The sequence below is a fragment of the Anolis carolinensis genome, chromosome 4 (assembly GCF_035594765.1).
Source record: "Anolis carolinensis isolate JA03-04 chromosome 4, rAnoCar3.1.pri, whole genome shotgun sequence".
In the NCBI taxonomy this organism is placed as follows: domain Eukaryota; kingdom Metazoa; phylum Chordata; class Lepidosauria; order Squamata; family Dactyloidae; genus Anolis; species Anolis carolinensis.
In genome coordinates, this window is record NC_085844.1 from 62,319,222 (window position 1) to 62,342,530 (window position 23,309).

General features: G+C 38.6%; 1 protein-coding gene across 7 annotated transcripts in view; it reads right to left on the minus strand.

The window, feature by feature from the left end:
* Positions 1-9,467: 9,467 nt before the first annotated feature.
* Positions 9,468-23,309, minus strand: part of piezo2 (piezo type mechanosensitive ion channel component 2) — a 310,405-nt gene continuing 296,563 nt past the window's right edge. For all 7 annotated transcript variants that reach the window (XM_062980525.1, XM_062980529.1, XM_062980526.1 and 4 more), the window contains 7 exons: positions 22,274-22,462; positions 22,014-22,103; positions 19,492-19,664; positions 17,927-18,046; positions 15,357-15,436; positions 14,741-14,930; positions 9,468-14,230 (listed from right to left, as the gene is read on the minus strand). In XM_062980525.1, the coding sequence (XP_062836595.1) occupies positions 13,978-14,230; positions 14,741-14,930; positions 15,357-15,436; positions 17,927-18,046; positions 19,492-19,664; positions 22,014-22,103; positions 22,274-22,462 (1,095 nt within the window). In that variant the 3' untranslated portion in view covers positions 9,468-13,977. The remainder of the gene's footprint in view (positions 14,231-14,740; positions 14,931-15,356; positions 15,437-17,926; positions 18,047-19,491; positions 19,665-22,013; positions 22,104-22,273; positions 22,463-23,309) is intronic.

Consider the following 23,309-nt stretch of genomic DNA (forward strand, 5'->3'; position numbering starts at 1 on the left):
CAATTATTCCTTTCCCTCTAATTAGGACTTTATTTTTCTTTTCTTTTGTTGTATGAACGTAGAGGCATGGATGAGGGGTTGTGTTGCCAAGTTTAGTGTTTCTGGGATGTGTAGTTCTGTTGTTTTGTCCTAGGCCGAATTTTTTTTAATCTTTTTATATATATAGATAACACTTCTGTTTCAGGACATACTTTTAGATATGGCCTCTTGATATCCATTTATTTTTGGTTAGCCTTATATGGTTTTATAAGGTTCTATTGAGGTATTATTTATTGTATTTGATTTGATGTATTACTTACCTGTTTTGGCATTGCATGTTGGCCACTTTGTTATATTGTTGGAAACTGCCCTGAGTCGCTTTAGGGAGATAGGGCAGGATACAAATTTATTATTATTATTATTATTATTATTATTATTATTATTATTATTATTATTATTATTATTTTATTATGACACAGCAAACAAGATAGATATGCTGGATTTCATATCACAAAATCACAAGTCGAACACTTCCCAAGTGTCTAGGACTGTGTGATGTATTTTCGGATGATGCGCGCAGATCCCAGCAGGGTGGCCTTTTGCAGCTGGCAGATCGTAATTTTATTTATTTATTTATTTATTTGCGACATTTATATACCGCCCTTCTCACCCCGAAGGGGACTCAGGGCGGTTTACAAGTATATATACATACAATATATTATATTATGCAACTATATCGCAATATTATTAGTAATATTGCATGTAATATAAATTTTGTCAATGTCTATTGTTTCCAAATGCCGGCTGAGATCTTTTGGCACGGCACCCAATGTGCCCATCACCACCGGGACCACCTGCACTGGTTTCTGCCAGAGTCTTTGAAGTTCAATCTTGAGGTCCTGATAGCGGCTGAGTTTTTCCTGTTGTTTTTCGTCAATGCGACTGTCACCTGGGATGGCGACATCAATGATCCAAACCTTTTTCTTTTCCACAACTGTGATGTCTGGTGTGTTGTGTTCCAGAACTTTGTCAGTCTGGATTTGGAAGTCCCACAGTAGCTTTGCGTGCTCATTTTCCAATACTTTTGCAGGTTTGTGATCCCACCAGTTCTTTGCTGCTGGGAGGTGGTACTTGAGGCATAAGTTCCAATGAATCATTTGGGCCACATAGTTGTGCCTCTGTTTGTAGTCTGTCTGTGCAATTTTCTTACAGCAGCTGAGGATATGATCAATGGTTTCGTCGGTTTCTTTGCACAGTCTGCATTTTGGGTCATCAGCTGATTTTTCGATCTTGGCCTTGATTGCATTTGTTCTGATGGCTTGCTCCTGGGCTGCAAGGATCAGTCCTTCTGTCTCCTTCTTCAGGGTCCCATTCGTGAGCCAGAGCCAGGTCTTCTCCTTATCAGCTTTTCCTTCAATTTTGTCAAGGAACCTCCCATGCAATGTTTTGTTGTGCCAGCTGTCAGCTCTAGTTTGTAGTGTGGCTTTCTTGTACTGGTTTTTTGTCTGCTGTGCTTTGAGGAGTTTCTGATTTTTGACTTCAATCAAAGCAGGCTCTTCACTTTGCTTTACATATTCTGCCAGGGCATGTTCTTCTTCTTTGACTGCTTGTGTTGTTGTTGTTGTTGTTGTTGTTGTTGTTGTTGTTGTTGTTGTTGTTGTTGTTATTATTATTATTATTATTATTATTATTATTATTATTATTATTATTATTATTATTCCTGCTCTTGTTTGTGGTTGACTGTACTACAGTTATGAGTTTTTTTATTATTTTAAGATACTTTCAAGGCAATTCAGTAGAGAAAGAAGGGCTGGCAATATAGAATATTTTTAAAAAAAACAAAGAATTGTTTTTCTCTAAAGGTGAAGGGAGGGCCAGTGTTAAAATGTTTTAGCTTACATAGGCAGTAGAGATAAGGGTGCAGGAAGCTTTCCACAGTAGAACTGAAGAAAATGAACGCAAGTATATACAGGTTGATTTCTGGGAAATTTACAGCAGATCAGTAAGGGTTTTTGTCACCCAATTGAATTAACAATAGCAACAACTAAACAGACAATGGTAGAAAATGATCATGTATTGCAGCGCTCCATATTCTAGGCATGTTTTGAAACCTTCATCTTGTGTTGGAATGTTAGCTTTTAAAACAAGCCTAAAAAATAAAACAGCTGTGGCTATTGAAAATTCTACAATATAATCCAAATAAGAAGGCCTGCTTTAATGTTTTAATGTCTTGTAATGTTTGAGGTTTTGGCTCATGAATTTATAGGCAGCAGATGCAACTTTTTGTAATTTTGTACTGTACTTGGATGCACTTGTTGGTTCTTTACCAGATTACTGTGGATACAAGAGAAATTAAATCTTCATATAGGGCTCAAGCTCTTTGGCTGTGTCCTATGCTGGTTTTCATTAGATTTGAATGTGTGTTGCTCAAATGTTTATTAAGGCTATATCTTCTTCCAGTTTCATATTTGTTCGGAGATACAGCACTCTTTAATTCATAAGACAGACATGGTAAATTTTAACTGAACTTTAATATAACTTTGGTAAACTTTTTTAAAAATCTCACATATTTCCTGTTACAAAGCAATTTCACCTTGTATGTATGTAGAGCCCTTAAGCAAATATCTAGTCTTTTAACTCTTTTGAAAATGCCTTTACAATTTGGACTTTAATACTGAATACTTTGAATACAGTATTAATGCTGTCCATTAAGAATGGCAAGGGTTAAAGCTGGTTCCAGGCTGGAATTTTCCTCAAGAATTGTTATTTTAGAGAGTTCAGAGTATGTGTAACAAAAGTTGATCCAAGGCTAATCATTGTCCTCTGATCATGTTTAAATTACGTAAGACATTATAAGAATGAGCTATATGGAATTGGAATGTCTACATTCTTTCTTCATCCTCTACCTATAACAACTTTATAAATTGAATTCATGTTTAGTACATACCAGGAATGGGAAAATAAACAAAAACCCGCACAGCCATAATGGTTTATTGAGCTCAGACAGAATGTATAGCAAATTATGCTTTGCTACTAATTCCGTTTCTGCTGTTTTCTTGGCTCAACTTTACACCTAAATAGGATCAATATATCAGATCGATGCTTACTGTAAAATATATAAAAGCAGTCAGTTGTGAAGCATGTTTTGAAATCTATGTTATGAATGTAGGTGGATAATATAGGCTATCAAGTCTTTATGATCCATGATGATTAATGAGATTAATGTTCCCATGGTTTCAGGTATTTTTGAGGCTTCGAAGAAGTGAGGCTGTTGACAGAAAATTCAATACAACAAGAGCATTAGGAAAGCAGGCACTACTGTTGGGAGCTATACACATTATAGAAACCAGACCCTTTGATGTGTGATTTTAATTTGAGAGGCATTTTGGATCTTTTCCTCAGCTAAATCTAGTCATTCTGCATGCAAACAGTATGAAAAGACAGAACATTTACTTCCAACTATTCAGCTAAGTATTCACCTCCTGCAAATAAGGATTGTTTCTTCATGCCAAAAACTGGATTTATTGCCAGGCAATCTGGACAAACTTGCACTCACTCACCTCCAATTCTGTATGTATTCTAATCTCTCTTCAGTTCAGGTTCACATGTAATTTAGAGGTGACTGGGAGGGGAGCAGGGAGGGATCGGGTGATGCACGTACAGGCACTGAATGAAAGACAGATGCATTTTGCGCCAGAACAACCCACAGAGCCTCACACTGAATTCTCGAACTTCCCCCATTCGTGCAGAAAGGTTTGTAAAAGCAGCCAAGGTTTTAGTAATATTTTGGCAAATAGAATGGTAGATTGTTAAATCCATTAAAGCAGAGGTCTGGGGGTCAATACTTTGAACTGCTCTGAATCTCTTTTCATCCCTCTATCATGGATTGGGGGAAGGAAGCGCAGTTGGATGTTTAACAGTTTGCCAATTAGAGGCCAGATGTTTTTTTGCTATGTAATATCTCTTAACTTGTTGAGGTGCTGACTGCTGTCTTTGGGATTACTTAATTTTGGTTGGGTTATTCGAGTCTTCCTGCCCTCTTTCCAGTACATCCCTTTGCCTTGAAAGTAGATGATGGTACTGATTTGTCTAAGTTGCTGTACAATGTGGAAAGATACTGATTTTCATAGATGGCAAGTTTTAATTCTTGTGGGAAGAGGCAAAATGATATCCTGATGTAAGAGTCTTATCTGTATGCTTGCTGGTCATTTTGGTTTTTCAGTGGCATTTGATACCATTAACCGTGGTACCCTTCTGGCTTATTTGGCTAATATGGCACATGGCATCAATGCTTTGCAGTCCTTCTTGGTTGAATGTTTCCAGAGATTGGTGTTGGAGGACTGTTGTTCAGTCTTTTGGGCATTATGCTGTGGGCTTCCACAAAGTCAGTACTGTAACCTGAGCTTTTTAATATCTACGTGAAGCCACTGGAAGAGGTTATCCACAGTTTTGGAACTGGATGTCATCAATATGCTGATAATACCTAACTCTATCTCTCATTTATAATTGATATCAAAGAAGCTATGGAAGTTCCTGAATAGTTTTTTTGGATGCAGTGAAGGACTGGATGCAGGTGAATAGCCAATACCTAATCTAGACAAGATGGAAATGCCGGTAATCAGTAGAAAAATATCAGCCTGAGTTGGAATCATAGCCTGCTTTGGATGGGATTTCACTTTCTTTAAATGCTCATGTTCATAAGTTGGGGTGCTCTTGGACACCGTGCTGCTGTTGCCAGGAGTGCCACATTGCTGAAGTTGCTGGGAGTTCCATTGCCCAGCTTCGGCTGGTATGCTAACTTGCCCTGTCCTAGGAAAGTAAATCTGGTAGAGGTATGCAAAACTTCAGATGTTGTTTCAGGTTTTGGAAAACCATTGAAATAAAGCATGGGAAGGGCCTCTCCGAAGCATTAGCAAATCGAAACAGCCCCCTCCCCCACGAAATTCCGGAAAAGTTTGTTAGTTTTGTTAGTATATACTGATCATTTTTTCCAAGTTGAAGCAAGCAATTTCTCTGTGGGGGCGATGAGGCTGAGCGCAGCCACACTTGCTGCATATCAATGCTCCTCCTCAGGCAATCACAGGACTGGTTTCCTTCTCCATTCTCCTCCACTGTTGTGAAGTTGTTTTTGTTTTAAAATCTCATAAATCCCTGCTGCCAGCTGCAGAATCTCCCGTCCCCCTGCAAGCTGTCTCCTCCTCACAGTAGGAGAAAGAGCATTAAAAAAATCCAAAAAAAAAACCCAGTGCATGAGTGAAATGTTCTGAAACTTTGCAGGAATGATTACCTAAATATATTGTCTCATTGTCCAGAAATTTAAGGGGATCATTCCCGTAGTTTTTTTAAAAAAATATTATTTGTAAACACCTTCTAAAATTCCAGAAAATCAGTGCTTCAGCGAAATGTTCTGAAACTTGGCAGGCTAACAGTTGTAAATGTGTCCTACAAATTTCACCCTGATAGTTATAAAAATGACAGAGAAACAAGCCTCTGTTCCCCCTTTGCCTCCAATCAAACAAAACGAATGAAATAATATCAAAACTTCCAAAATTTAGATTTGAAACAAAATGCACCTTCCCACCTCGAATTTTTGAAACGAAACAGGATCCATCCATATTTCGAAACGAAATTCGAAACAAATTTCTGCCGTTTCATACATCCCTAAAATTTGGTTCATGCCTTAGTTAACTGTAACATTGCCAGTGGTGTTCTTAATAAAATCATAGCTAAGAAAGCAATTGGTTTTGTATGACTAGGCACCCTCCTTGAAGGTAGTGGGATTCCCTAGACCTGTCCATAGAATAAATAGCACTTGGGAAGTATCAGAGGCTTCCTGCTTGCTTAGTTTTTTCTTAAATAGCACTGAACTCTTGATATTTGTTGTCCTTATCATGTTTGGCTTACAGCAAAGCTATATTTCACTGATTTTGATTTAGAATAAGTGTTGAATCCTTTTAGAATCCAAAAGCGAAATTCTAAGTTGGATAAGATCTTAGAGATCACATTCTTCCTGTGAGTGACAGTTAAAGTGTGTTTCTTTACATGTACAGTAGCAAGAAATAATGAGGAGCTGCTGCAGAAGTAAATAAGTCTGAATCATGCTCAAATGACATACAAAATACCAAGGCTGGCATCCTCTTAGTCAGGATGTAAATTAGACTTAGGACATGTCTAATTTGTATTTTCATTACCACAGCTACATGTGACTGAAACCCTCCTTAAAAGCCAGTCAGCCATTCAGAGCAATGGGGATCTGTTCTGCTGGTGAGCAGGGCATTGCAGAATGGTATGACCAGCCCCTTTCTTCCAGTGAGAGAGGCTGCAAGAACCACCACAGTCTTCCCTACTGGTGGTAGGGGAATGGTCACCCCATTCTGCGGCACCCCACTTGCCAGCAGAACAAATCCCCATTGCGCTGGATGGCTGACTCACTTTTAAGGACTGTTTCAGGGATTGGGTAGAGTGTTACACCCAAGCTACGACATGGTGGAAATGTGTTTGTTACAGAATCTTGACCCAAATCTTCAAATGCCTGCCCTCAAGTGAGCAGGTTAGCTCACAAGTGGACAAAACATGTTTTTCCATGTCTGCTGAGAATCAAGGAGGAGAAGCTCAAGACGTAAGCAGTACTGTATTATTCCCAACCCTTTACAAACATTGCCTTATCCTCTCAGCAGAGAAAACCTCTTTTTTTCTAATCAACAGTTGACTGAAAATAGTGGAACGTTCTGGCGAAGCCTACGGGTTTGATGTAGGTTCCTATGTCTACCTTGATATTATGTACTATTACAATAACAACATGACATTAGAAAGTGAAAAGAAAGATAATACTTTAAAGCACGTTGCTGGGTAATCAGTATTTTGTGGACTTCTAGCCAAACAGGTTATATCTGTAAAGTTCAAAGAAAAGATGAAAATCACCTTTTCTCCAATTCTACTTCAGGGCAGACAGCATGCTTAAAAAGCACCAACTCACTGAGGCCATCTCAAAGCCTCCTCATATCTTCCACAAGTGTCCAGCTTGCTTATTCCTAAGGCTCGACCTGAGCCAGGCCTGTAGTCAGGATTTTGATTCGGAGGGGGCTGGGATTTTGGTTCGGGGGGGGGGGGGGGCTGAGTCTGAGTGAGAGGGGATCTACCCAGCAAACCTTTTGTATCGCTATCCCAATACCCCCATGCATATAGGATATACTGAGCATGGTGATCATGAATCTGATATGAATAAACATAACAGTTTAATAAATGTAAGGCCTTCTCGTGGACCACCCTGGGAATTTTGGGGGAGGGGGGGCTGAAGCCCCTCAAACCCCCCCCCCCCCAACCAGGCTACATGCCTGCCCTGAGCCATCATTTTCTTACAAATGCTTCACCTACTTTATTTATGAGAAGAGCTCTGGGCCTGAACCCAACATGGCTCAAACTACTAATATGGATTGCATTGAAAATACTGTATTATTCAAACATCATGCATGCCAGAAGACTTGATTAGTAATTTAAAATTTGAAAGGCCTAGCACCTGCAGTCGCTCTAGCCCGGCTCCTAAATAAAAATTGTCTAGAGCTGCAAATTTATAACACATGTTTTTCGGTCCAACCTTGTCCCTTTTTTGGAACAGTTGAGATGGCAAACACATGCTTGGATTCATCTGCATCTTTTGGCAAACGTGCCTATGCGGCAGCTTTGCTTTCAAAGGACTACCTGTGCTGTTGAGGTGGGAGCACAGATATGGCAGCAGATTTATTCAAGTAACTCAATCACAGAGGAATCTGCCTTAATGGACTACCCTGAAGATTACAGTACTATCCATATCTATGCTCCCAAGAGATGATCCTGAGAATTTCACCAAGGAAGCACCTCCTCCTTCTACTTCCTTACTATGACCTTTCGTACCTTTTAACTCTTTACATTGAACAAATCCCAAAAGTTCTATTTAATCTTCATTCACTCTTGACTATCCCACTGACAGCAAAACCTCAGTCTCTTAAAATCTTCCAATGAGCAGTAGCTGTAAAATGTCCTCCATTAAGGTTAATTTTGGAACTGAGATTCAACCCCTTTAAAGTTCAGATTAAAATCCAGAGTGTATTTCTCACCTAACCAAGAAGGAAGCCATCAGATACCACTGACCGGGTATCCAGTCAAACAGTTCTCAACTGTGCAACAACTTTAGATTTTGTAGCAGCATACTCCATTTAATCCATCAAAGGCAGTATGTAGTTGCGCCCCAGGTGGCGCAATGGATTAAACTCTTGTGCCAACAGGACTGCTGACTTGAAGGTTGGGTTGCTGACCTGAAGGTTGCCAGTTCGAATTTGGGGAGAGCATGGATGAGCTCCCTCTGTCAGCTCCAGCTCCCCATGGGGGAACATGAGAGAAACTTCCAAGGGTGGTAAAACATCAAAACATCTGGGCGTCCCTGGACAATGTTCTTGCAGACAGCCAATTCTCTCACACCAGAAGCAACTTGCAGTTTCTCAAGTTGCTCCCGACTCAAAAAGTAGGAAGTAGTTCATATATTTTTAAGGACGTGATTTCAGAGGTGCATCACAGTAAAATGATGAAACGTGGCTTTAAGTAAATAATACAGTAATTCAAACAAGTCATTTTCTTATATGCTGTAACCCCCCTATTTCCTATTTCCATAAAATAAAGAAATACAGACCAAGAGAAATGAACAAGCATTTTGTTTGGTAATATCATGTGGAGGCCATCAGCAGAGAGTGCTTTTCAAAGGACAGACGCTGGTCTAAAACAAAAAACCTTGTGTTTTAAAAGATTCATGTATGCTAGCATTTTTCTATCAGTGAACATCTGTGATCCTATCTTCCTATGCAATTTGTTGTACTTCCAAGCTTTGATGAAATTTTGCATTGTTCAGATGTACATCCTGATGCTGCCGTGACTGGAGGTGGCAGGGATAGCATGCAATAAGATACAGTGGGTTTTGGAGCTTCTGTGCGTGTGGCTGGAGTGAAAGTTACTGGGACAGGAGAAAGCATACATCGTATCAAACATAGCATTTGACAAAACGTGCCAGCTTGGAATTGTTGAGATGGAAGATCAGGAAAGGTTAGGAAAGCACTCTCAGAACAGTGGGAAAGCCTCAGAAATCTCTTTATTACCTCCCCTATCTAACCTCTTAATTTTTTACATTAGATATGAATTAGTCCCCTATCAGCAGTACCAATGCCAAGTGAACTAAAATAAATGTGGAGCGGCATTTTGTTACGGCCATGAACAAGCCTAAGCTAAACGCATGCCTGTATATGCCTCTTTTTGGTTGAAGGTGCATTTGCTACTCTTAAAACACAGATAGTGATGTGAAATTGCACTTCTTTCTTTGATGCACATTCTAAGGAGAACATTAACACTGGCAGTGGAGAAGGAACATCAACACCAGGATTAAATCTATTTTCCAGAACATCAGCAGACTAGTTTTGTTGTTGCAATAATGGAACCTGTGGCAGAAGAAGCAGAATAGAAAAGTGTTATTGTTAAAAGAAACTTTAATCAGGAAAAAGACCTTTTCACCTCATAATTGCATTATACAAAGGCTATTAGTACCTTAATGTTTTTTCTATTTTTAATTCATTTTTTTTGCCAGTCACATTGCCACTGGCTTTTCACACTCCCCTTTCAGGTAACAAAATCAAGCACCAAACCCTATCTTGTCTTACATAGTATATTTGTAGTTTGTACATATATTTACAGCTTTATTTACATGGAAATAAACTTGATATTAGGATGGTCAATAAAAAGCAAAAGTGAGGCACCAGGCAAAGTGTGATGTGCATCCGTCTTCCATACTGTTAGCTCCAGTAGTGTATTACACATCAAGTATGCAACAGTTGTGTAGATGAGTTGAATGATGGAGCGCAAAAGGTATAGCCAGAACTTGGAAAGGTTACCTTTTTGGACAATAACGCCCACAATCCCTTAGCATAGCCATGGTGGTTGGAAGATTTTGGAATCATCAAAAAGATCACTTCCCCAGGCTATAGGAATAACAGAGTGAAAGCTATACTTCCAGTAGAAGGATCATGGTATGGGACATACAAAAAGGAAAAAAAAACATCATTATCATCTTTCTTTATTGACTCCCAGTTAAACTCAGATGTACACCAAGTTCAAATTGGTCATAGAGAGACGCTAAACCAAGTATGAGACTTGTGCTCCTCTCAAGATATTTTTGACTGGAACTCACTCCCCTAACCTCCCATCTATGACTGTGCTGGCCATGGTTGCAAGAATTTGCAGCCCTGTGACAGCAGGAGGGCCAGATAATTCCCATCCCTGCACTAGGCCATTCTTGTGTTTGTCATTCTCCAAGCTGCTGCTGTGCTCTTCTGTTCTTGGGGATTGGTTATTGTTTATAGTCTGGCACCTGAATGCCATATGCCATGCCATCTGCCTTGTGCTACTATAGCTTCATCCTAAATGTGATGGGAGAGACTTTGGTTATTCATCCGTAGCAAGAGAAAAAGGCATCCTGCACATAACATGTTTCTCACATGTTCCAGGATACAATCCCGCCACAAATCAAAACCCATTCCAGGGTGAATTGCATCACAGTGTCGTTTGTTAAAAAGAAAACCTCATACAATTAATTGTTTGGAGAGAAAATATATGTTTTATAAATAACATGCATGTACAAGAGAGATAATAAGAAGCACATTCACTATTTAGATTTTAATCCGTCTCGGTGGCTGTGTGTAGTTTGACCATGCTAGTTGGAATCCTGTAGAGATTAACCATGTAAATGAAGTATGATTTGGGAAGACTGAAAGATTTATGGATCTCACACTTAAGAGCGCTGTTAAGAGATGGGACATGCACAACGTTTTTTTTATTTCCAATAGATTAGATAGGAGGAGCAAACCAGATCCCAATTCCTTACCATTTCAGTGGAGAGCATTCCTTTACCATGACAATTACTGACAGAAAAAAACAGGGTAAGTGCTTTTTAATATTGGATGAGTAATAACTGTAAGTGCTTGAGATAGCCAGATTAACTTCCACACTAATTTTGTGATTCGGAGAAGGCATTACTACCTATAAATTGCAATACCAAAACACTGATCATCAAAATGATATAGGGATTCGAGTACCCCATCTAAAATCTGAGACAGTTTAGCTGAAAAACATGCAAAAACCCTGAGTAGGGACAATTTGAAAGATGTATAAAATTAAGCATGATGTGAACAGAGAGGGGAACTTGTCTTGCTATTTCATACTATTTGAGTGTTGGATCATAATGACTGAGTGTATTAATCATAGATGAAGCTCAAATTATCTTATGGAATCTACCTCTCTTTATAAGGGGATTTAGATAAATTAATGGAAGGGAAGTCCATTACCATTTTTAACATGGCAGCTAACCTGAATTTCCAGGTTCAGAGCTCATATACTTCTTGAGTACAGTTGTTGGTGAAAAACAAAAGTTGTCAATGATTGCATGCATGCTGTGCTTGTAACCTCTCAAGAAATACCTGATTGGCCACTACAGAGAAAGAGGACACTGGACTGATTGGAAGGAGGACTCTTTTACAGCCAACTAAGATTTCTTAGTAAAGTGATTCAAACCTGAGAGGAGGGGTCATGCTACTATCTAGTAGTAGAACCAGACATTTGGGTTCAGATTTGTGTGTGTACAAATGGGCTCATAGACTCAGACTTCATTGCCTCTCCTTCCCATGGCAGCTTCTCCAGGGCCCTGGAAATGTCTAGAAAGGGATCTTGCTGGATGGGTGACTTGTGATGAAATCATCTGGAAGTCTGTGAGCAGAGCCCTTCCATTAGCAGAATGGAGATTCTCAATCTAAATTATGTTCTAGGGCAGTGTAATCCAAACTTTAGTCAAACTTTAGTATAGGAATGTGAGGGCCAGAGACATTCCAGAAAGAAAACGAATTACATATTGTATTCAAAAACTTAAAGCAGTAAGAAGGGTATTTTTTCCCCCCAAATGTTAAAATATTTTTCCAGTAAGAGGGCAAGGACCAACAAAAATGAATTGGTGGGCCACATGTGTTCCGCGGGCCACGGGTTGGACGACACTGTCCTAGGGTATCCATTAATAATGTATTCCTAGTTTATTGGCAGAAATATTCATAGATCACAGCCTACTTTGTCAGATACATAAAAGGCCTGAAGTGCAACATGGGTAGTTGTGGGTCTGATAGATTTCAGTAACTATAAACTGAGTTTTTATCTTGTATATATTTATGTGCTGTAGACATGTGAATACTTCATGCATCAACTAATATATTCACAACTTCTTAAGGTACCATAAGACTTTCTCTTTTCATATCAACTAAAAAGACAATCTTTTAATAAAAGGAGTCATTCTTTTGTTAATAAACCCCTCCTTCTTTATAAGAGAACAACCCCTTGGCTTTATTATTTTGTGTCAGGTATAACATATTTGAATGACTTCCACTCAAAATGTTTTTATTTGTAGAATATGCTCTCAGATGATTTATGTTGGTTCAGACCTCCTTATGTCAAAATATTCTGATATAGAATAAAAAGATACCAGCAATGTTTTCATGAAAATAGATCAACAGTGTGGGTGATGTCACAGTCTTATTATATTCTTCTAGTTACCAGATAACAGAATAAAATGCAGAAGTAATTAGACTGTTACCTTCTCTTGTCACATGCCATCTACAGCTTCCTTTTAAGTGACTTATTACATTATCATACACAATAAATACTAAGATGATTTTTAAAAATGGTTACGGAGAGATTCACAACTTAGACATAATTTATACAAAGACTTTTCCATTCAGTGTAAACAAGCATAAGAAAAGAGTTTGCAACATGTGCTTCATTAGAAGTCATTATGGAAACAGAACTACTCAGTACAGCCCCCTTGCATATCTTACCCACTCAATATTGTTGCGGAGAAACTGCATTTTCTAAACCATGGAATGAAAACTACATTGCAACACTAAATGTTCATGCTACAGTACCCTCTACTGAAGAGCCTGTGTCAGCAATAGCAATAATTTAAGAAAAGCTCATGTTTTCAAGCTCATTATATATATTTTTCCTCATGACCAGGAACTTTAAAAACGCATCTTGGACATAAAAATGTGAATTTTCATATGTAAACATTATTGTATACCTGAAACACTGGAAGGAAATACTAGATACAAGTCAGATCATTAGATTAAAATGTCAAAATTGGGGAAAGCATGTTGTAGGGAGCAGAGAAAAAAGGCTGCCCTCAAAGGCTTCTTGTAAAGTTCAATGGTCTTTTATCTTAAAACATCTGTCCAACGAGGAAACAAATTATTTGGCGAAAATGGCTTGACAAGATATCACAATGTTTCACCATGATCATTATCCATTCGTTGAATTTTGACAGTTTTTATTTTCCTGAGTAAAGTCACTGATGTTTTGAATGTCTCTGGTAAATGTTCAAATAAAATAAGGCAATTAATGATAATGTCTGTGAGTTTTGTTTTTCACTTCCAGAAGCTCATCTGTAGTATCTTCCACAGATGCAGTTTTTTTGGACAGACACAAAGTTCCTTCAGCACCCACTGTGTCCTGCTGCCTTGGATTTCTTGAGACGGTAACTCAGAGCACCGCTGTCCCTTGAAAGTCAGTGGTGTAAAGCAGCATATTGCACTATCCAAGACCAAGATTCCCCCCAAAACATAAAGGTCTGCTTACTTCAGTTGTAGCATCCTTCTTTTGCCCTTGAGAGGGTGAGTTAAAGCCCACGCAATAACTTAGAGGGATGCATGATTTTTTGTTCATCAAACAACAGCAACAAAATCCTCTGGAGCTGAAGCTGAATTTTGAAACAAGGCCTATCTTTCTTCACCTTTGACTCCAAAGGCAGCATAGCTTTTTAAGCAGCCAGGTGGATTCCATGAACAAAAAATTCATTGCAACCCAGTCATAAATGGCTTCATGCTCAGGAGAATGTTGTGCTTTAAAAACAAACCAATGCCTTCTTGATTTACAGCAAGACTTCCCAAGAGATCAATTAGTTTTTTCTCTAGTCCACTTGATCATAGTCTCTGGTGAGCGATACAGGAATATTAATTTGGCATAAAGGTCCTCCTCGAGTTCTAATTCACCAGTCTCCCGCACCAAGAAGATATCAGTACACAGTTTCAGGATACGATCCACATTGGGAAGCTCTTCAAACATTATGGAGTGGGAAATCCCACTGAAGAATTCACGGACAAACTTCCCTATTACCAGGACAACGGAAGCATATAAGCCCATAATACTGCAAAACAAGCAAAAGGAGACACTCATTTAGAAACACAATATGAGGTAATAATAAAAGGCAGATTTAGTCACAGGAAGAATCTTAATAATTAAATTAATATGTTCAGTAACAAACCTCTCCTGTCTCTGCATTAACAAACAGGTCCTTAGGCTAAGGATTTATCACATACAGAAAAAACAGAAATGGAATGACAGAGAGAAAAACAGAAAATGTCACACATCAATTGAGCTGAAGAGATCTGTCAAAAGTCAACTTGCTTAGTAAAACACTTGCACATTAGAATGGAGACAATAATCCACAGATTTAATTTTGTTGCAGAAAATCTATAGTTTAGTCCTTCTAGGACAGTGGTTCTCAACCTTTCTAATGCCGTGACCTCTAAATACAGTTCCTTATGTTGTGGTGACCCCCACCGTAAAATTATTTTCATTTGTGTGTTGAAGTGTTGTTAAATATGTTGAATGCAGGCAATGGACACACTGATATTATCATAAGACACTTACTTACCCATAACCTGCCAAGAATCCAAGGCTAGGAGGACTAACTTTGTCACTGAACACAATAAGTTCCAGCCTTGTCCTATCTTTATCCAAATGTTTGTAAGTCTGGTTTAGGACCCACCACTCTCGAAGATCGGACTCATTTCCAGACACAGTATTTTTGGAAAGTGAAACAGTAATATTTTCATCTTTTGACTCTATAACAGAAGGAGGTAAGAAACAATTTTGTTAATGTTTCGTATTTTAAAAAATAGCAAAATGTTCTGTATTGCTGTTATAAGAAAAATGTTAAAATTGGACTAAAGCCAACAAAAGACATGAACTATATTTAGATTTCTGAGATCTCTCAATCTCTGCATCAGATTAAAAATGTTGTAGAACATTTGCACTAAAACAACAGGCAAGGTTTTAATGTGGAAAAAATATTCAAAGATTTCTTCCCTGTAGGTAATGTCATATCACTGCTAAGGCTAGTAGGGCTAACACTAGTAAGAGATATTGCTTCCATGTTTCTAGGATCACAAATGTAGGAAGTACAAATGGTATTATCAAGGAAATATAACAGTCTAGACCACAAAATGCCAGAGAATATGTAGAGGAAGAAAACAAATGCAAATTCATACTTCTCAAGAGTTGCTTGATGGGTTTTGCAACAGAGTCACTGGGTGCCTTTATATAATGTGGATACACTTCTTCTAGCGTTCTGCATAAGAAAAAAATGTAGAGAGAAAACTAATGTGAATTCATTTATTATTTGATCTGCATATAATCATTAAGTCTTAGAGTGCTTTTAGGTGAAATTCTCAGGTTTGATTCATTTTTTCACAGCAGTGTAATTGCACGCAGGGAGGGGTAGGAGTGTTGGGCATGCCAAGGAAGCAAAAGATGGGGATAGATAATTGAAAGTTTGCCACCAGAATGAAGTTGCCTTGTTAGCTCGTCCTCTGGTCTATTGGTGCTGCTGTTGAATGCAGGCTAATATATATGAGCTGGTTGTAGATGAAGAGACTGACCTAGTATGCATTATAGAGATCCTAGGTGGATGAGTCTGGACCTGTGTTAGCTTGTATACTTTGGCACTGGTGCCGCATCACAAAAGGCTAGGATTGGAAATACTGTTGTCTATAACAATTCCATCTCTTTCATAAGTAAATGGAGGTGTCCTATTACCTATTTATCATGTCTGTATCTTGTGCTCTTTTAAAAAAAAGGGAACAGGTATGCTACTGATATACACACTACTCTTTTGCTTAACAATTTCCCTGCCTGAGTTGGTAGAAGTCATGTTAGAAATGGTGCTGGAGAACCCAGGACTTGTGGTTTTGATTAACTTATGTCCAGCAGAGCTATTTTGAGTGGCGATGAAATCAGTCTTAGGGGCGTCAATAGTGCAGCCCTTGGTTGCCTGCTGTCTGTACTTTGAGGAGAAAGCAACTCATATTAAGGCAGAATTTGATGGCACAGTTATTGTAAAATCTGGAGACCACATGATCTTATATTTTAGGATCATTTTCAGTTGTTGTTTCCTAATGGTGTGGGCAAGATGCTTGCATTTGTCTACTTCACCTTGATCCTTTTGGCGGATAAGATCTAGCAGAGGTAGATTGACTGGATAGCCTCAGGAGGTCGGGAAGAGGTGCATGATATTTTGAAGGAGATTGGAGAGTGCCTTTTTCAGAAGAGGACCTTCTGGACGCAAACATATATTAGGACTACTGTACTGTTATTCACATCCACTTTGGTCAATGTACGTGAGCTGGTTGGCTTCAGAAATTCCTTAAGGAAATAGTTTACTGTATTTGGACCCAGACTAATGCCCAGCAGGGTATGTTACAAAAACAATCTTGGTTGTCTGAGTCAGGAGGGGATCTAACTTCCTGATCTTCCAAAATCTCTCCACGATTTTGATATCACTGATGAAATAACTCTAGGATTCACTGTGCGATTCAACTCCTAGTTGTAGGGCCAGTTCCAGAGAATGGCACTGGAGTCCATTAACCTTTAAGGTATCACAGGCTTCAGTATTTTATCCAATGCTGCTTAATATCTGCACGAAGCCACTATATGAGGTAGTTATATTGACAAGATAAATTGGGAAGTGTGACGTCTTCCTGCTGCATCTATCAGTATCCTTTTCTCCTTCCTCATTGCCAAGAAGACCTTTGAGCAGATCAACTCTGTCTATAAAGATTTGGCCAGAAAGCTGAAGGGGTTTGAGGCACAGGTGGTATTGTCATTAATTCTACCAGTAAAGGATAGATGAGTACACAGGGACAGAAAACTGAAGGAGTGGTTGCACAGATGGTACAGATGGGCGAGGTTTGGCTTCTGGAACAATGGCCTTCATTTTTTAGGCAGAAAACTACTGGCTACAGATGAGCTGCACCCCATGAATGCCTTTGGTATTACCATTCATGACTGATCAGAAGGCTTTTAAACTAAATTTTTGGAGCTGAAGATTATAACTCAAACATTAGCCCAAAGGCAAGCTCTAAATATCAAGATGTAAATTGTAGAAAACAAATTGAGAGGGAGAATGTGAGCAATTTTTTTAAAAAAAATCTGACAATAAATTTACAAGTGACAACAAATAAAGTTTTGGGAAACAAACAATATGAGCTTGAACACCTAGTTCAGAAAGGTAAATAATGATCTTATTGGCATTACAAAGATTTCAATGACTGGAATATTATAGTTGAAAGATATAACATATTCAAAAATAATAGAAAAGATGGGGAATAGCTTTATATGTCAAAGATACATTTATTTGTACAGAAATCCATAAGAGTGATCACAGTGCACCAGTTGAAAGCATTTGGGTAAAACTTTAGGTAAAAATAAATGGAGAAAGAATAAATGCAATATTATGATAAGGGTTTTCTACAAGCCACCAAACTAAGATGAGGTGGTAGATGATGCTTTTTAGAAACAAATAGGTAATCAAAATTATGTTCATTGGGCCTGCATAAACTATAAGTCAATCAAAACTATTCTGTCCAATTCAATCTGAAAAGCATAACACTGTGTGTCTATGGTAGTGGAAGTACTATTTCTTTGAAGAGAGGAAAAATTAAATGTGTCCAAGTGCCAAAAAAAAAAGGAAAGCTGTCAACATACTGGATTTCAAGATAATTTCTAATAACCATTGCCTTCCCCAGTAAAAGTTAGCTTTATTTAGAAGAAAAAAACTTACACTAAGTTTGATGAGCTGGACTGTTCCATCATTTCAGCAATTTTTATTCTTGTATTAATTGGTAGGCTGAGAGACACTTTATCTGAAGCTATTTCTGCTTTTGCTCCAAGGGACAAATTCCTTTAATCAAAACAGAAACAGAAGTCATATTATTCAACCATCTGTCAACATATAATCACAAAGTATCCTTTGATTCGTAAATTCCACAATGCTGTTCTCCCCAAATAACAGTCTCCATGTCATTTAAATCATGGAAAAACCAGTCTTTAGCTGTAGTGGGTCAACAATGGCTTGAACTCCAGAGCAAAATTCTTGCATGAATCTGCTTCCTGCTCTTGCAACTCCTTACCTGTGAGTCTTTTTGCTAAAAAAAAAAATCATCTCATTGCTTATGAATAAGTTCCAAACAGCTTTCCAGCAGTTAAGATAATCTCAGACCTTTATACTTTGTATGAAATGGCAGGCAATTATATACAATTATGAGTCCCCTCTGGGGTTGAGAAAGGCGGGGTAGAAATGTCATAAAAAATAAACAATGGGGTGCTCTCGCTCATGGGGATGGAAGATCAGTTACAGCGAGAACCAGCTGCCAAGGAGCCTAAGACAAATTGATTAGTAAATGAAGATACAGAATCACTCCTCTTCTCCAAATGAAAGACCATCTAGTGGTCATTTCATAAGACCAAGCTTGCTTGAGATGTGATTACAGGGCTGTGACCCATTGTGAAAAGCCAGTTGCCTAGAGGACCTTCCCAGGGAGACCCTCTGGCTCTCTTTACGTATTCTTATTAGAAGTAAAAGAAACACAGAAGGAATTGTGGCATTCCTTGAAGGAAACTTTCCCTTTCACCTTCATTATGTCACTTCCATCCACCTCTACACGTGGAAAAGGGCAAATATGATGGAGAGAAAAGCCTCCTCTAGCCACAAAGGCATTCACGGCAATTAGTAAACCACAGCCACCTTCAGAAATTTGCCTTCCGTTTATAGAGGGAACCAAAAGCTACTTTTAGTGTGTTGATATCTAGCACCTCAAATACAAATTTAGAATGGTGTCTCTTATAAATATGGTTAAATTTGATAGGCTGCCTTCTTGCTAATCAGCTCTAGAGTAATTTCTGGCTTTGTGGAGTAGGCTCCTCCCAATTTTAAAGTAAAACAACCACCACACTTCCCTTCATAAGGCACAGCTGCCTACAGTGGTTCTAGGAGGCCCCTTCCATTCAGAGAAGCGCCTTGGATCAAGCAGACTCCCATTACAGAAATAGTGAATGTGTGTTTGTGTGTGTGTGTGTGTGTGGGGGGGGGGGTTGAGCCTTGTAAACCCTTCACCCCCAAATCCAATGATCTACATGGAAGATAATCCAGAATAACATTTTAATTGCTACATCTGGGCTCATTCTAAAATATTGTTGATAACCTCCCACCCTACAGAAATGTATACAGTAAAAGCATAAAGGATTGTCTTAGGTGGCATATATCAAACAAGAAGGCTAAGAAAAATTCAGGAGAACAAAAAAATCAACACTAGTAGAATAATAATATCAATATTGATGAAACCATACCTTTGAACAGACCATGAAATAACTAGAGAAAAATCAGAATCATTTGCTTTGAGCTCCTTAATCATGTTTTTCCGGCTGGGAGGGCTGATAGTCCACAATGAATTTGAACTGCCTTCAAGCTGTGCAACTGTTATATCTTCTTTTCCATAGTTCTCCAAAAACTGCAAAGCAGACTAAAAGAGAGAGAGAAAGGCAAAGTTCATATATAGCTCTTATGCAATGGAGTATTCAATGCACAAATTTTGTTTTCCAGTTTGAACTTCTCCCCTACCCTCATAGTTGGGAGAAGTGGCTTGGAAAGATTGTTTGAACATGGCAAGAGCAGGAAATAAGTGTAGCAGAATTTCATATAGAGAATAAAAACAGAAAACATATTAATGCTAGCTAAGTCTATAACTGTAGGACTCCCAACGTTTGGCACTTTTTATGTCTTCCTCTTTGATTCAGCAGATTAAGTTGCTGAGTTGTGATTGAGGTTGCTGCATAGAGTAGTGATTGCTAGGATGTTGGAAATGCTTTTATATACGTTGACATTCCACCCTTTGGTGAAAAGAGTTATAAATGTATTGTTGTTGTTGTTATCATAGGCCCAAATATAGCAGAGCCACGGAAGTACTCCTGCAACTATACAGACTGCTCCTTTCAACAGTCCTTTCTTGAAAAGCATGCACATTCTATCATCATAAATTCATGACAAATTGCCCTCTCAACTATCTATAAAGCTGATGAAGTTTGTAGAAAGGATTTAATAATTTAATTAATATTTCATGAGCTCAGTATCTCTTTGTATTGTTGCCCTTGTATGCCTTCAAAATAGGTTTGACTGATGGTGATCTTATCATGGAATTATCTTGGCAAATTTCATTAGAGCTGGGGGTGTTCAAACTTTTTAAACTGAGGGATAGTTCACATTCCTTCAGCTTGAGGGGCCAGATTGTAGTTTGAAAAAAAAAACCATGAACACATTTCTATGCACACTGCATGTCTTATTTGTAGTACAAAAAAAAATGAAAGAACAATACAATATATAAAATGAAGAACAATTATAACAAATGTAAATGTACCAATCTTTCAATTGGAAGTGTGGGCTTGCTTTCAGCTGATGAGAGAGTCAACTTAATTAAGATTGTTGTTGTGTGCCTTCAAGTCGTTTCAGACTGTGGCCTATGTTACCTCAGAGTGTGGTGGAGTCTCCTTCTCTGGAGTTTTTCCGGCAGAGGCGACATAGCCATCTGTCAGGAAGGCTTTGATTGTGACAGAGGGGAGTTATAGTTGCCACCTGGCTCTCCCCTTTTCTTCCCAAGGGAGGAGATGCAGAGAAGAGCAGCCTTTTTGGAAAATGTGGGGGTGCTCAGCTTCCCGGGCCCTTCCTTCCTGACCATGTAGCAGCAGTGGCAGCGAGCGCCTGGGACAAGCAGGGCAATTGAGGAAACTACCTTTGCAAAGCAATAAATAAAAAGTTGTGGGGGAAGAGAAAGAGAGAGACAAGGGACTTCTGGGACGGGATGCCTGAGGCCGGAGCCACCCGAGAAGGCAATGCTTGACCAGGGTGAAGGGATGCAAGAGGCCGCCATCTCTCTTTATCTCCTCCTGAGGAGCCCGCCTTTTCCGAGGGCCTGATCCACAAGAAAGAACAAATGAATGAAAAGAGGGTCAAGAATGGGAGGGAGGAAGGAATTCAAGGAAGGAAGTTAAGAAAGAAACGAGGGACACCTGGAGAGAGAGGGATGGTTGAAATTTGAACAATTAGCCCCCAGGCCGGACTTTAGACATGCCTGCTGTAGAGACTCTGCACAGGGACACCCAGTGGGTTTCAAACCCGGTCCTCCAGTGTAGTCCAATGCTCAGACTATGGCACAATGCTCGTTTTAAATGATAGGTTGACTTGGAAGACTCAGTCATAGGGTTGCCAGAAGTGGAAGTCAATTTAATGGCACAACAATAACCCTTTGAAGATAAAATTTTCATCTGACTCAATTTCAGGGAAGCCTCTTAAGTGCTTACAGTATTTTTAAAAGCTTGCTTTGAATTACTTCTCCCAAACTGTTTATCCATGTTTATCTGCCTTATCCAAACTGTATCCTTATTTCTCCATTTGGCAATTGTATTACTTCTAATTCAAAGATGTCACAAGAATGCGCCTCCAGTACAGTGCTGAACATGCTTATTTATTTGCTATTTTATGAGATTTGAATTGTTTACACTTTAAAACCATTCTTTAAGAAATCAGTTTGATTTCTATATATGGTTGTGAAAGCGAGATCCTGAAGAAAGCTGACAGGAAGAAAATCAACTCATCTGAAATGTAGTGCTGAAGAAGAGTTTGACAGATATCATGGGACTCCTAAAAGATGACTAAATGCATCTGAGAACAATTCAAGCCTGAACTTTCCCTAAAAGCAAATATATCTAAACTGAGGTTTAGCACAATATTAATAAAGATGGGGCTCTGAAATAATTCAATATATCATTGATATTATGTATAAAGTAACAAAGTTTATTGAACTTGTAAAATTACTTACATTATCTTTAAATTTCCTTAAAAAATCACTATATTCTTTGCCAGTCATATTCCTTAATTGACTCTGCTGAGCACTCATTGTAAAAATAGGCTGCAAGGTAAAAAGAAAATACTTATGTTCAGTAAATTTTGATTTTTTTAATTAAAAAAATGACAACAGTATTATTTTGTTTTGCCAGCATTTTGTTAACATCCAAATTAATATAAATTAAAATAGTGTACACAGGAAAACATGCATCATTTTAGGTTGTTAGCTATTACCTGATAACCCCCTAAAGTTATTGTGATGGATACATCAAGAGGCTTGTTTGTGACGCCTGCAACAGATTTAATTAGAGACATGAAGAGCAGTGGGAACCACACGATGCAGATCAGCAAAACGATAATCATGCCACCCATTCCGTATTTCACTGCCTTTTTCTTCTTCTGGCCTCTTGGCTGGGGATATCGCTGCAACAAGCAAAATCTAATGTTAGCCAGATCAAACAACCAAACCTCCATCTCGCCTCTGAAGATGGCGGGACAGAGAGAAGGGCCTCCCCAACAGTTCTCAAATCACATGCAGGTTTGTAACAGAGATAGCAATCCTTCAAATCATTTGGACAAAAGTCATAAAGGATTATATCGAACAAAAACCAGTATTTTGAATTGTGTCTCAATATGGATTGGCTGCCATGTGGAAATGTTTCAATAAGAGAGCCCAGTACTGCCTATAGCCACTCTCTCTCTCTACTTCCCAGCATAGTCATCCACCACAGTGACCAAAACCATCTCTGTCCCAGCAAGACTAAAATGAATGCAAATAATCTGGAGCTCGGAGGCCACCACACACCTCATCCAAAAATGAAATGTTAGAGACTAGCTGATAAGTATCCCACATGGTGGGATCCAGGGAGGGCAGTTTAAATAATGGTTTAAAATTGTTTCTTCTAGCACGGCATTAATCACTCACTTTATCTACTTGGCCAGTCTCCTCAAATTTGTTAATGAGTCATGAAGGACAAGGCTCTAACAAACATTGGTTGCTCTCACCTTTCTTAGAATACTATCCAGAAATACTATGCAGAAATCGGAGAAGTAGCCATTGTCACTGGACAAGCAAGGACCAAAGATACAGTAGAGTCTCGCTTATCCAACATAAATGCGCCAGCAGAACACTGGATAGGCAAAAATGTTGGATAATAAGGAGGGACTAAGGAAAAGCCTAGTAAACATCAAATTATGTTATGATTTTACAAATTAAGCATCAAAACATCATGTTTTACAACAGATTGACAGAAAAAGCAGTTCAATACAA